Below are 13,184 nucleotides of genomic sequence, written 5' to 3'. Positions count from 1 at the left end.
CAGTCAAAATTGCAGTCTTTATGTGGACACATTGCTTGTTAAAGCTAATTTTCATTCAGTCAGTTCTCTGTGTCTCAGAATGATGTGACGGTGTTCCTCCTACCTCAGCCACTGTTGGCAGGGGGACTTGGAGCATGGCAGCTGGACAGAAGCACTTGGGAAACGTGCTTTTGGCGCTCTGTTATTGCCCCTCTGTTAATTGCACAAGACCTGCACAGGCCTCTGGCTTGCATTGACTAATTAGCTGAGTAATGCAATCTCCTTTTAAATGTTCTTTCTCTTCTAGATCGAGAATGAGACATACATTGATTAAATGACTTGCCCAAGGTCACAGAGCCAGTGACTCATTGGCAGAGGCAGGAGTTAACACCTGGTATTGTTAAATTCCTGCTTCCCATGGCCTCTTATTTCTAAGTGCTCTTCTCTTTCCTGTCCTGGCCCTTTTGCCTCTTGCCCACTGCAGGATTTGTTACACGTGAGATTTCCAAGGTGACAATATCTGACCACTGCCAAGAAAATGAGACATCTGCCCTTTGCTACAGACTTCTATTGACATACGAAGAAGCTGAAGTTCCTTTTATTCCTTATCTTTTTGAACCAATTTACCATGTTCTGCCTGAGCTGGTGTGGTGCCAGCTCTCCTCTGCTCCCATGCCTCCAGCACTGCACATGATGATGTTAGCCTGTCCCCTAATATTATTTTGTGGATTTTTTTCTAGAAGCATCTTTGCTGCAGTCTCTCTGAAGTGGGAACACTCTGCCCATACTCCCTCTTAGTAGAACAGCATCATCAGTTGCAAAATTATCAGCGGGTGGGTTTTATAAATCCCACTTCAGTGATGAGCAAGGTGTAACATAGAATCATAGAATGGTTTGGGTTGTAAAGGACCTTAAGATCATCCAGTTCCAACCCTGCTGCCATGGGTGCCTCATCTGTTGTGATCAATATTTTAGAGTAAGCCTGGTTGATAAAAAGTTTCAGTAAAGCCTTCAGCTTCCTAGTGAATAGCTAAATAATTCACAGGGGTGGCTCTAACCCCTTTAAGCTTCTTGTGTTTGAACGTAAGGAGAAAATTCGGAGTAGCTCTGTAGAGAGGCACTATAGGCAGCTGGATTGTGTTTCTTAAAAGCTGCTGTACTGGGAGTGAAGTACTTTCAGGTTTTGAACGGCTCCTGAGGTATGCTGAAGTCAAACCTGGCAAGAAATGGTCTCTTATAATTAGTTTTTCATCATAATCTTTGTGATTTTTGGCTGATAAACGCTAGCAGTGAGGAAATGATACCTTTTAGCTTTTAAGCCTGCAGAAATGGAACTATTGGACGCACGGTCGTTAGGCGATGCCACCAGGGTTAAGGCAAAGAAGCGTTGTGGTCGCGCCGGGGGAACCAGGGGTATTTGTGTGCAGGGTTCCCGTGACTGTCAGTCTGTCCTGGCACACAGGGTGCAGCTGCGAGCGGCCGGCCCGGCTCACGCACCTGCCCGTGTACAGCGGCGGGGACCGGGCTCTGCCGGCTCTGGGAGCGGCGGTGGCCCCGAGCCGAGGCACCGTGCGCGCTGGTGGCACCGGGGCCCCGCCCGGCCCGCCCCGCCGCCTTCCCCCGTGCAGCGCCGGGGCCCGGGTAGGCGGGCCGGCTCCTTCCCCCTCAGCGCCCACACCCAGCGCCTTTAAGCCGGCAGCCGGGCCGGGCGGCGGGGCGCGAAGGCGGGCGAAGGCTCCGTGCCGCCATGGCGGGCTGCCCCCGCTGGGCCGCCCTGCTGGCGCTGCTGGTGCTGCCGGCCCTGCCCCGCCGCGCCGCCGCCGGCTGTGCCGCCCGCGGGCTGTGCTGCCCGGGCCGCGACCCGACCTGCCTGAGCACCGGCCGCCGGCCCGACGGCTCCCACGGGCCCTGCTACTGCGACCAGGCCTGCGCCCGCACCCTGGACTGCTGCCATGACTACGCCGAGGCCTGCCCAGGTGAGTGGCCGGTGGGGCTGTGCCCGTACCCAGGGGCTCTGGCTGCGTTCAGGCTGCCTGGTTCCCGGGAGGGGCAGGCGCGGTGCAGGTGGCTGAGGAAGCGATGCTGGAGACACTGCACTCCCCGCCCGGGTTGTGGCTCTCAGGGTCCCCAGCGGCAGGTACCTGCCAGGTCACGTCGGTGCAGCGTGCTTGTGCAGGGTAGGAAGTGAAGCAGGACGTTTCTTGTCTGAGTCAGAATCTCCCAGTCCCTTTCCCTCTTGTGGACTGAATTACTGTGGATGGGATCAAATCTGCTGCTCCTGTTAGTCCGTGCTTCCCTGCAAAAGGCATCAGCATCAGCGGCCACAGCGTTTGATGTGACACTCAACAGCAGTGCCCATGCACCTGAATGCTGGGGTCCGCTGGCAGCGCTGCATTTCCCAGGAGCACAACAGCACTCTCTCCTTAAATGTCTTCTGTTAAAGTGTGGATGTAAATTAAGGAGGTGAATTATTTAACGAGTGGTACAATCTCATACTCCCTTTCCCACAAACAGCATCCTCAAAGTGTCTTACCTGCTCACATAATGCTTTTTTTTCCTCTTTTTTTCAAACACGCATGCATGTGCCTTAGCACAGTTTTACTCTAGGCAAATGGGCAGACGTTCCTATGATTTAATTGCATTTTTCCATTCAAGAGAGAGTTGGAAAATGGGTGGGAAATAAGTTTGTTGCAAGGTGCTTTAAACAAACTGTGTCTGGGAATGAGGACAGGCTGGTGGGTCTGCAGACCAACAACTCCCAGGTGGGGCAGAGAGCATGGAACTGATGCCCACAGGATCCTGTAAACCTGCCTCACCTCTGTCCTGGTGCAGTGGATGGGTGCCCCATTGCCTTTGATATCAGAACATGACTGGGTACTCCTTGAGTACCACTGTGTGTGAATCCTGTTGCTCTCAGCAGTCATTAGGGATAACAGGGATAAACAGGGAGCCCTCGTGTCTGTTGTTCATGTTATGGAAGAGTAATAAGAAAAACGTGCTCGCAGGCCCTTGTTGCGCACTGTGAGGGGCTGGCAGAGGGCATTCACTGGTCTCTTTCTGTGCTGGGTGCCTTGGCAGCAGTGCCAGTGTCCCAGCTGCAGCCCTTGGTGTGCTCGCCCAGCCCGGTGCCATCCTGTGGCTCGCCGGGGGAATAGCAGCATCTTGCTTACGGAGATCAGGCGGGGAAGCGGGGTTTGCACAGAATGAGATATTTCTGTGTTATTTCTTGTGATTCATTCTGCTGGACATACGGAACCCAGTTCTGCTATGAGTTGTATTGCCTTAGCCTGGCGTTTTTTTTGTAGTTTTATTTCTCCCACCACTGAAGAGTTACTTTAATAAAGTGACTTGTAATGCAGAATATTAAGGAAAAGGCATTATTATCTGATACCAAACACAACTGAAGAGAGCAGAACATTCCACATACATCAGATGCACAGAAGGGTCATAATATTGGGTAGCCTACAGGCCTATGCACAGGCTTTTTATATTTTTGTGGTGCACTGCTGCATATAAGAAATGTCTCAATTACTCAGATAACTGATTTAATACCTAATCTTTGAATAGGTTAAAAAAGCTGCTTATGTTGACTTTAGACAAAGAGCAATAGCATTTGAAAGATCTTCCTAAAGTTTCTGAAGACAAGGGCAGTTTCAGTTGAGGTTAATGCAGTAATTAGGGATTATCTGTGTCCTGTGGACAAGCATTAAGCTGTTCAGAAAGGCCGGTTTCACAGCAGCATTTGGGAGCATATGTCCCACTAAAATCAGTGAGGCACAGGCTTTTGAATGCCTTTGTAAATCAGAGTGTGAATGTCTGTTACTGTAAGATGCTGGGCATAGAGGCTCTTAATGGATTTGACCTCATCTACTTCTAAAACTCTTCTCAGTTCACCTGGTACAAGTCCCAGTTTGCAGGGGAGGCTTGCAGTGGTTTAGGAAAGGGAGGTGACTGGCCCCTGGATGGCTGGAGCTTCTGGGCAGGTAGTTTCCTGAGAGCAGAGCATGCTGGGTGCTGCACAACACAACTGTGGGACAGGTAAAGAAGATTGTTCTGAGCTACGTTGAAAAGTGTCATTTCTGGAGCAGGGATGTCATTGTCAGTTCTGTAACATTCCACATCCCTGGTTGTTACTCTTCCTCCAGTTATCCCCTGCGTTGTATCTCAGTGGAGTGTCTGGAGTGGCTGTGCAGAGCCTTGCAAGACAACGTATCGCGTTCGGAGAAGACACATCATCCAGGAGGCCAGGAATGGAGGAGAGGCATGCCCTCCTCTGGAGGAGAGGGCTGGCTGCGTGGAGTACTGGACTCAGCAAGGAACAGAGTGCAAACAGTCCCTGAGTAAGTCCACTGAAAATGTAAGTGTCTGGGTAATCAGGGGGAGGACTCTTGTTTGGGTCAGCAGAGCTGATCTTTCTTCACTGTATTTGAAAAGAGTTGTTTTCAGACAGCAGCATGTTTGCTCTGGGCCTGTCTGGTATAACAGAGAACTGAGCTTTACACAGAGGCTTAGAGATGTCCTTCTGAGGACAGTGTTTGAAGGGAGTGCCTGCCATTTGCTGTGATCTGCTGTCTAAAGTGAAATATTACAGACCTGTTGTGATCTCATGTATACGAGTGTAAATCTCTGGCATTGTAAGTGGGTGTGGAGCACTTTTTAATGTTTTTTTTTAGATTTTATGAGTCACCTGCAAAAAGTCATGAAAGGAGCAATACCCATCAAAGGCATGATATGACTTCTCTGCTCTGGAGCAGAGTGCAGGCAAAGGGGACTTCCAGCTAGTTTCTAGAGACAAAGCCTGATTACGGTTTGTTCAAATCCATTTGTCATGACCTACCTGTAGTGAGTTTTAGAAGAACTGCTTGTCATTTTTGCTGGTATTTTGGGTTCAAAATCTGTCCAGTCTGCATGCTGGCTACAACTGACTTCTTCAAACCCGTTTAAAGTTGGTATTAAGCGAATATTGTCCCCCTGCTCTGTCTTTTGGCTGTGCCTGCTTATGCTGCTTATGCAAATATCTGGCAACAAACAGATTCTTTTTTCAGTGAAATGGTTGATGGTCACGGATAATATGAAAATACAAAGTTACCACTGTTTTTATCTCCTGCTGAAGATAAAACCATATGACATTAAAGGCCAATCTTTACTGTTTTGCAAACGTAAACAGCCTTAGTGTAGTATTGCCACTTACACTATGTACTCTTTCTTTAATATACACAGTCCCAGCGTTAATAACAACAGGAGGGTTTGGAAAAGCGAGGAAAAAGAGAGCTGCAGCTGATGGCAATGAAAGAGCAGGGTAAGTTGGAGGCTCAGCACAGGGGCCCAGTTATACTCTACCTTCAATGTTTCTCTGGTTGCAGTTTTGGCCCCAGCTTTTTGCTAGTCAGAATTGGCATTTCACAGCAGAAGGGCAGTGCTTCACTAGAGCAGGGTGCTGCTCTCCCCTCAATGACAGCAATATCTACAGTGTGTCTGAAGGTTGTGGCTCTGCCTTGATGTAAGGCCAGTACAAGACTGAAATTCAGCTCATTGTTCATGGCATCACTGCTGTTTAAGTTTGTGTGATCAGTCAGCCAAAGACTATTCACTTCAGCTCTTCCCAATGTGGAATCTGGTGCAATTTGCTTTTTGTTTTAAATAAATGGGGTAAATTCACAAGGGGCAGAATTTGCTATCTGATTACATGGGAAGCACCTTTCCCATTTCAGCTCCCTTGCTATAATACTGCCTGTTTTCCTCTGCAGCACTGTTGCACAGCACAGGTACAGACATGGTTGTACAGAAAGCTCTGCTGCAGTTTCCAGGCTGGCATCTCAGACACATAGGAGCTGGCATTAACCTTCCCTCTCTTCTTTCCCAGTTTGGGGTCATCACTAACAGTGACACAGTGGATATGGGAAAGGTTATCTTCCACAGTGTAGCCCCTCGTACACAGCTTTGCAAGCTAGATGTTCCTAGGGGTTCTTACTGCAGTCCTGGGTTTTTCCTGGTTCTTGTTGAGAGCTGCTTTTCCTGTAAACACTGTGTGAAGTTTCCCAGAGCTGCTTTTGCAGCACAAAGCAGCCATTCACTTGTTGATTAATTTCCCCACGTGCTGTTGTATATGTAAGCATTTCCATAGTGCATGAGTGCATCCATCCTCCTAGCTTAAGTGTCTGAAGGGAAGAACATCTGTTCACCCTATGCCTCCCTTGGTCTCCTCATTAGTTGAGCTTTCTCTCTAAAATTCAAAAACGTGAGCACAGCTCTACTGCATGTGTATTCATCCTTGCTGTCCTTCCCTCAGATAAGACAGGGAAGCAAACTGCTTACATGATTTAGTGTGCTTCCTGAAGGTGTTTGAAAATCCTTGTGATGATTGAGACAGAACCAGTCTAGACTAGAGCCCAGTTCTCTACTGGGCTTGTAGACCATTACAGAGCTTCTTTGGTTTTCCCCTCCAAACAAGGCCAGTTCTTTTGGGCTTTCATCTTTGGTTTTGGTTTGGTTAAAGCCTGAAGCACAGACAAGTCTGAGCAGGGCAGAAGTGCTATGTGATCTGGTGGTCCTCCCACTGGAATATGACAACCTCACTCTGTCTTTAGGAGGGAGATCATCACAAGGAAAACTTCTACAGACCAAATCTTAGCTCCTGTATCAAGTTGCTCCACAAAACCCATTGCAAGTAACAGAGCAGATGATAAGTGGTGCAACAAACGGATACCAGACTTGGAATCAGAAGACCTGTCTGTTGGGTTTTCTTGACTTTAGTGAAATACTTGTCTAATCTGTGTCTCTACTTGTAAAAACAGATTCCAGTAATACCTGATGTTTTTTGATATGTTAGTTGGAAACACCAACAGAGTAGGTTTAGTTCCCATTTAACCTTGTCACAATGCAGGTACACTGTATGTTCCGGGTTTTATAGTCTTGTGTGTAGAATAGTTTGATTTTTGGTTTTCTTAGTGATCTGTGGTCACCCAGTTTATTCACCCAGTCCCGTGGAGGTCTCTAATCTGGTTACTGAGCTAACCTACTTGGTTTTCTTGGTTGTAGGTACTGTGTTGAATTCCAGCTTGTGGCCATCATGCCAGAGTGCTTGCACAGCCACCACTCATACACTCACTGGATGCAGTATCTCAGGGAGGGCCACACTGTCTGCGTGGAGTGTCAGCACCCAGCTTTAGACTCCAGAAGTCTACACTGTTACGGGGATGGCAGTGGAAGCAAAAAGTAAGAGTTTTAGCTTTTAGTTTTGTGTAAAATTTTTAATTCTTGTCTCTTGATCTGCTTTTCCCAGTTTCACAATGCACAGCACAGCTCTCTGGAGCACTGTACATATATTAACTGGTCTTTGTTGCATACTGTGTGTTTCTTGGAGAGATGAAATGACCTGGTGAAGCTCACATAGTAAACCAGTTGCAGAGCCAGGACTGAAGTGTGGGAGTACCTGCACTTAGTCTGCTAAATCTCACTGACTTTTAAGTGGTACACTTCTGGAGTCTTTTTGTTTTAAAGACACTCCAGCCATGCTTCCAAGGTTAGCAGTGCTGTCAGATGTCAGATGAAACCAAATCTGTTTCTGATTTTTAAGCACTGGGGATTTTGTTCCTACAATTGATCCTTTGTTAGTGTTTCTAGGGAGTGGCAGCTGGCTCAGGCGCTTGGGGTATGTGCTGGCACCTGAGGTTGGATGGAAGTACAGTTGAATCTTTGTACTTTTGGCATCTTCTCCCTGGAAAGCTGAAGAAGCTTTGGGGTGACTGATGGTGACCACACAGCTTGTACACGTTGGGCATACTCCAACACAGATGAAGGGACTGACCTGAAGCTGTGAAACACACTTGTGGCAGAGCCAGCAACAGAAGAGTTCTAGCTCCCAATTTTCTGCTGTGGTCACTGGAGGCACAGTTTCTGCACTGCTTTTATCCTGATACTTTTAACCCTATTGCTAGTTTATTAAATCATCCCTGCCTGAGAAAATCATTGCCCATTATTCTAGGCAGGAATGTTTTTGAAACTTATATAAATGTTGAAACAAGGACATTCATTTGAATTAGAAACTAAACTAGGATTGTCAGGCCTCAAGCACATAATATATTGTACTACCAAGACTGCCAATAATGGCCTTTTTAGACAGGGTTTTTTTACAGGCTTTTAGTAAGAGGAAGTCGTGTTAGAGGCTTTTTCTTCCCTGCCTCAGCTTGTTACAGGCAAATGTTCCAAAAGCTTTAAGATAAAGAAGAAAATATTAACTGGTGTGCCCGGGAGTAGCTCTTAACCTGCATTCAACATATAAATAATTATAAAAGCTTACAGTAATGTTATTTTACTAAAACCCTGGAGCCAGGCAAGAACATCAGATTAAGCAAAATAAAAAATGTATTCAGGAATTCATTTCCTCATTGGGCTGCAAAAGAGGAGGCATTTTCATTCACCTGATCTCATGAACAGCACTGTACATGGAATGGAAGCACAAAGAAAATGGGACTGTGCCCTTTAGGCATGATGATCTGATTGCCAGGTGCTGGCAGGCTTAAGGCTGGAGATGGGTAGTGATAATGGAGTTGGGTGGTGACTGGTTCACTGAAGTCAGGACTCAGCCCACCTCTCAGCAGATGGTTTAAAACCATCCCAATTGAGCAGAGCCTAGAAGTAGTTCCCAGAGCCTTGCTGGGTGTCTGTAAAATGAACTGGTGGATCCATTTTGTTATAGGCATGTGAAAACCAGCAGAAAAGCCAACCTTTGACACAGTGAGCTTTTATCCCTCCAGTATTACTGCCTATAATGTCAAATGAAGACATGCCTCTGTCATTTTCAAGGCTAGTATGAGCTCTCTGTGTTTGTGCCAAGTTGAGGTACTGTGTATGTTCACTTGGATTTATTGGCAGAGGAGTAGCATAGGCTTGGAGGACAGGCAGGGCTGGCCTGAGCAGTGGACAAAGTTCCCATCTGCAAAAGGCAATGGAGATGCACTTTAAGCCTCCTTGAACCAGCAGTTGTTTAGCAGCTTTGTCAGAGATAAGTGACTGGCAGGTGGAACATGAATGATATCTCTGGTCTGCAGCTTCCTCATCATGTGTGTGAAGCCTCTCTTACATTTCATGTGGATCTTTTGGATAACTCCCACGTGTCTGCTAAATAGGTAACCTTCTGGGCATGGTGTGGTGTTCTTTAGCACTATTTGACTTTACTGCCATGGGTTAAATTAATTGTTGTCCAGTGTTGGGTATTTTGCTTGATTTTCTTGATGCAAACATCTGAAGTGCAAGTATTTACTACAGGTATTCTTTATACGAACAGAGCTATCCCCTTATTTGTTCCCAGAAACAATAGTCTTTTTCACTGGGTTTCACGGAGGAAAAAACTGACCTCCCTGATCTCTGAGGAAATAATTGTATTGTTGGTGGGAACAGCCATTGAGTGGGATGAGGGAAATGTCGATGGAAAGGCTTCTGCCTTCTGTTAGAGTAAGTGGCCATATCTGAGCATGCAGCCTTGCAAGGGAGCAGTGCTCTGAGGGGTTGCATGGTGAGATTCTCAGGCTGGGGTGTGATGGCCAGGTATGGAAGGCATAAATGTGGTGCTTGTAAACAAAGATGGAAGAAGACGGGAATGCAGCTGTTGCCCTGAGAAAGAGGATGGTGCCAGAGCTTAGGATGCAGCATGTGTTGAGGTTGCCCAGATCTGCTCAGAAGTCTCTGGCTGTGTACTCGGTTCACCCTCACTGTGAATTTTTGCTAGTGTAACTCTGCCAGGAGATGTGGAGAGTTCATGGTGGCCCCAGGGCAGTGGTGATGCTGCTGACCCCAGCTCTCTGGGGCTGCTGGCCGGGGCTGTGTGTGGAAGCATTCACAGCTGCTGCCATCCCACTCACACCATGCCTGTGCTTTGCTTCTCACCCTGTCAGTTCGACAGCTTGTGCCAGCATTTAGTTCCCTGAGATATTGTTCCAAGAGTGACTCTCAGGAAGGAAAACATCTGACAGAGTTTATTTTAAACTCAGCAATGCTGGTATATTTTGGTGAGTATTTCCTAATTATCTTCTTGTGTCTAAGTGGAGTCTGGCTTTATAAATGCTCCAAGTTAAAGAGAGATGCTTGTTGTCTGTGCCTTCCACCTGTCTCCTACTCTGTAGAAAATGCTAGTTCATTTTAACCCCTGTTATGTAAGTGCAGGAGGTTTACTGAAGTCCTTGGTTTATGGCCATCAGGTGAGGGCACTAGGACAATCTCACTTGCATTGGCTTCTTTCTTCTAGAAGGTTACAAGATTAAACAAGGCAGAGCATGAAGCTAGGAAAGGGATTTGTTCATTTTGGATCATCTTCTGAAAGATCTACAAATAAAGCACAGACTTGACATCTGTGGAATTGTTACTCAGCCTGTGTCTAGGAGCATCAGTTGCTCTTCATCATCTGGAGCAAAGGATGTAGTGGTTGTAGCACAAACATATCCAGACTGCAGCAGTTTATGCCCATGCTCTTGGAGTGGAGGGAGAGAAAGGATGCTTGATTTATAGTGAAGTCAGTATTTGCCTTCCCCACCAGCAAGATGAGAGTAAGCAAGTTTAGCTTACGTGTTTAAGGAGCAAAGCCCTTTAAAGGTAAAACTGCAGCCCAGAGCTTTGAAGGATATGGGACTGCTCTGTGCGCTGCCTGCTTTATCTGGAATCTTAATCCTCTCTGTGCACATTCTGGTATTTTGAAATGACCCCAAGCCAAAAGAAAAATGCAGTGAGCCTTCTCCAACCATGAGTGATGCATAAACCTCTGCTCTGGAGCATGACATCTCATTAAACCAAGGGCAGGGTTATCTTTGTGGAGTTAGATCAATAATTCCAGTTTTCACAGAACTATAAAACAAGCAGAAGTTAGAGGTCTGTTGACTATTCTGTGGGCAGCTCTCTGCACAGGGCAAGAGTTGATCCAGTTGTGGTATTTATGCTTCTCCAAAGGTCAGGGCTGGGACACAGTGATGTGAGGAATTCCCTTAAACCACTAAATGCTGAAATCTGGCAGTGCTATAACAAAAGTTTCAGTTTCTGTCACTGATAGGCCAGCATTGCTTGGGCAACCACTGATTATGGAAAAGGGCCTGTGGATCTGCTTGTTTTAATAAGATATTTCTCTGTTCAGTTCTGGTCAAGGTATTGATGGACTGCCTGGGAGAAAAGAGGTTGGTTGGTTGTTGTTCTCTGCTTAAGAGGCCTGTAAATAACGTTGTTCCAGCACTTGTGTGTCTGGTACCTCCAGCCAGCTGCCATCCAGAAGTTGTGTTATTGTGTAGCTCTTAGCAAGGTGGAAAAGCTTGGGCAAGCGTTTCACTAATGTGGTTATCCAGAGATGCTCATGTCCCCGCACCTGCTCACGCAGACCTCCGCTGTGTTCATTCAGCATCTTGATGGCAGTGGGTGGCAATAGAGCTCTGCCTGCTGAGAGAGAGCATGGTGTTATAAAGAAAAATGGAGAAGGAGGTGTTTTGCCCACTTTGCAACCTGTCAGGTGTTTCAATACAGGGGTTGTGGGGTTGTCAGTGTGCTTTGTGAGCTGTTGCATGCAATGCTGGGCATCTCAAGTAGATGTTTCTGTGTATCCTTTTAGACTTGACATCTGTAGTATGTGCTGCTCCAGGTTCTTCCAGTCCAGTGTTACTGGCTGTGGCTTTACTTTACTATAATCCTATGGGGGTCACTGTGGCTGATGCTTCTTTACAGCAGTAGAAAGGCAGAGTTGGGTTCATAAAGTGAAAATGGATGTTAGAAAACTAAATGGGATTTACTGGGTGATTGAAGCCTGATTTAAGTACAAGTGACAACCCTGCAGTGGAGCTGCAACACGTTAACTTTTCCCCTCTTATGACTGTTTCAGGAATCAGCTGTTGCACTGGCAGGCAGTAGGGAACCCTCGCTGCAAGGGAACCTGGAAGAGAATTCGCCAGCTGGACGCTTGCTCCTGTCCTTCTGTTCACAGCTTCTTGTTCATCTGACTTCTGACAGTCTCAGCAAGCAAGTGCTGTGATGTCTTGTCTGGCACCTGCATGCGGCAGCGGTAGGAACCACAACCAAAACAACAAGTTCTCCATGTCAGAGGTTATGCCTCTTAACTTCAAGAGGTTTCTGTCTGTACTAGTGGACCCTGAATCCCCTCTGTCTGGGTGTACTCCTCAGTTTCCAAAGACATGAGGCTGGCTGTGAAGTGCCAGTCTCTTTGTGCCCATCCATCCCTGAGAGAGGCCTGTCTGACCCTGATGGCATCTTGCAAATTCCCCCTTTCTTGAGATGAACAAGAATTCACCAAATATGAATAAGGACAAAAAATTCTGTATGAGCCCAGGGTTAATTATTATTTTTTCTAAAGTCTCAATGAAGAATTAACAATGCAAAATAAATTAACTCAAGTGCCTTCTTTTCATGGCAGTAGCACTTCTTCATGGATGCTTCCTGCTTATACTTGTATATGATTTCCTTTTGTTTTCACCCTCCCTGGTCTCATCATTTCATATTGATCCTCAGTCTTACAGAGGGTTGATGGTTGATCTTGTGCTGCTGAGATAATGGCAAAACTTAGCAACGAGCCAGTTCAAATCTGTGAGAATAGAAGGTATCAGGGATAAATTGGACTTGGACTTAAGGTTTCAAGGAGCACCTCTGAGTTGCCCCAAAATACAGTGCAGTCCTGGGGCTCTGAATTGAAAGTCATCCCAGCTGCACCAGGAGATCTAGCTATAGCCTTGTATTTTTGACTAGGAAAATATTTGAAATATTTTCTTTATATTCCATGATTTATATTCATACTTTTCTATAAATGAAAATAAAAGAGACTTGGAGATGTTCTCCCAGTGTGTATCTGTTTGATTAATCTGTGTACTTCCATCTCTTTAGTTTCTGAACCTGCCTAATTTGTTCTAGCCAATCTTGCAGCTGACTCCTCTGCTCCAGGAGGTAAGACTAGAGGAAAAGTTGCTGCTGTCCAGATCCAGAACTTCAGGATTTCCAGGACTTATAGTTGGAAGTCCAGGATGATGACCCACCACTATGCAGAAGTGGATGTGGTATTTCTTTTAATATACACATACTTCTGAATCTGCTTAAACAAAGTTACAGAAAGGACACTTTGCGGTAGAGCGCTGCAGTGGTGAGCATCTAGGTAATTAGATCTGTCAAAACCCAGGTGAGTGGCTGGGGGTGGTTCTGGAAGAGAGTTTTAGTGCTCATGTCTGACT

The 13,184-nt window shown here is 46.4% G+C and overlaps 1 protein-coding gene across 1 annotated transcript; it reads left to right on the top strand.

Annotated features, from left to right (window-relative positions):
* Nucleotides 1–1,650: 1,650 nt before the first annotated feature.
* On the top strand, nt 1,651–12,795 carry LOC133224219 (somatomedin-B and thrombospondin type-1 domain-containing protein-like). Its single transcript, XM_061375586.1, has 5 exons — nt 1,651–1,955; nt 4,125–4,319; nt 5,200–5,278; nt 7,018–7,194; nt 11,831–12,795. Exons 1-5 carry the CDS (start codon nt 1,727–1,729, stop codon nt 11,946–11,948), a joined length of 798 nt encoding a protein of 265 aa, XP_061231570.1. The 5' UTR covers nt 1,651–1,726; the 3' UTR covers nt 11,949–12,795.
* The last annotated feature ends 389 nt before the right edge of the window (nt 12,796–13,184 follow it).

This window comes from Neopsephotus bourkii, unplaced genomic scaffold (assembly GCF_033783945.1).
Source record: "Neopsephotus bourkii isolate Nb327-2 ecotype Australia unplaced genomic scaffold, CSIRO-AGI_Nbou_v1 NB_1663, whole genome shotgun sequence".
Classification (NCBI taxonomy): Eukaryota; Metazoa; Chordata; class Aves; order Psittaciformes; family Psittacidae; genus Neopsephotus; species Neopsephotus bourkii.
The sequence above is the reverse complement of the archived record's forward strand: the minus strand, read 5'-3'. Positions and strand labels throughout refer to the sequence as shown.